Genomic DNA, 1,314 nt, shown 5'->3' with positions numbered 1-1,314 from the left:
CTAGTCTTCTTGTTGGACAACATGCTCTCGATGTTCTTGCCCATCTCCTCAAAGTCCGAGTCCTCGCCCGATGTGGATTCCTCGTCTGTGGATAACGTCTCCGTGGAAGCCAGAACCCTGGGGGAAGTTTTATATATATATATATATGTGTGTGTGTGTGTGTGTGTGAGGCAGTGTGGTGAAATCAGGCGCTCGTCAAAATAACGAAATCGGAGAAGCAAGCATGTTTCCGCTAGTTCGGAAATTGTTATCGAATTTTTAATTTTTGGTTTAACCTCTTTTCAGTCCTTATAAAAACACATTTCCAGGTGAATTTTACTAGAAACAATTGATTAAAAGCACAAAATATGTCCGTTTTCAGTTTTCAGAGACTCCTTAGCTATTGGAGTTACCAAACTTGGGAGGCCATTTTCTCGCTAATTTCACCACTGAAACCAGGCTACCTCACTTCCTTCAATTGCAAATATCTTGAATTCTATTCCAGATAAAAGGGATGTTATTTCATTGGAAGCAAGGCAAATAAATCAGCTTTCAGATGATACCAAGCGCCCGGTTCCACCGCGTGGTGACACATATACATTTATGGGAACAATGTGGCAAATGTGTTTTCTATATACATATTCATGTACTGATCACATTTTATTACTGGAAGAATTTACTCTCAAATTCCTGATTGTCAAATCCAGGAGAGTTGCAGGATACCAGGCACAGTCGACAAACCTGTTTTTCAACCATCAGACGGAACCAGACCTAGAATATGAGAAGTTGGAAAGCACAAGGCAGTCCTCACCTATTCTGCAAGTCAAAGATTCGCTGGCATTCCTCTTTGTAGCGCTCCATGTGCTCGGCAGCAGAGTAGCGGTTTCCACGAGCAAACTTTACCCAACCTGGGAATACACAACGCACAGACAACGTTTCACGGTGGGAACACATGAAAATCTTACCCAATCTGGGAACATGCCGCATGGACAATGTTTCGTGAAGGTACAGTCAAACATCATTTGTGAGGCAGCGTGGTGGAATCAGACTCTCGTCAAAATAATCAAAGTGAAGAAACTGGCATTTTCCCCGCAGGTTTGTGAATTTTTTTCAAATTTTTGTTTTTTGGCTGAACACCTTTCATGTCCATTTAAGAACACATTTCTGTATTGATTTTTCTGAAAAACATTGATTAAAGGCACAAAAAAAGAAAATTTTTAGTTACCACAGACTCTTAAGCAAAGGAAATAACTAATCTTTGGCGGCCATTTTCTCACTAATCTTGCCTCTGAAAACCGATGACCCCCACCCCCTTCATTCGCAAATTAACTTGAC

The 1,314-nt window shown here is 40.9% G+C and overlaps 1 protein-coding gene across 1 annotated transcript in view; it reads right to left on the bottom strand.

Moving 5' to 3' along the window:
* The window catches only part of LOC101859151 (transcription initiation factor TFIID subunit 1-like), a gene marked incomplete at its 5' end in the record, with an annotated part of 2,061 nt that extends 1,174 nt beyond the window's left edge, over positions 1-887 (bottom strand). The window contains 2 exons of the mRNA XM_005113515.2: positions 2-117; positions 791-887. Coding sequence (XP_005113572.2) covers positions 2-117; positions 791-887 — 213 coding nt within the window. The remainder of the gene's footprint in view (position 1; positions 118-790) is intronic.
* Between the last annotated feature and the right edge of the window lie 427 nt (positions 888-1,314).

This window comes from Aplysia californica, unplaced genomic scaffold (genome assembly GCF_000002075.1).
Source record: "Aplysia californica isolate F4 #8 unplaced genomic scaffold, AplCal3.0 scaffold03026, whole genome shotgun sequence".
NCBI classification, from domain to species: Eukaryota; Metazoa; Mollusca; class Gastropoda; order Aplysiida; family Aplysiidae; genus Aplysia; species Aplysia californica.
Note: the sequence above shows the minus strand (reverse complement) of the source record. Positions and strands in the feature narration are given on the sequence as shown.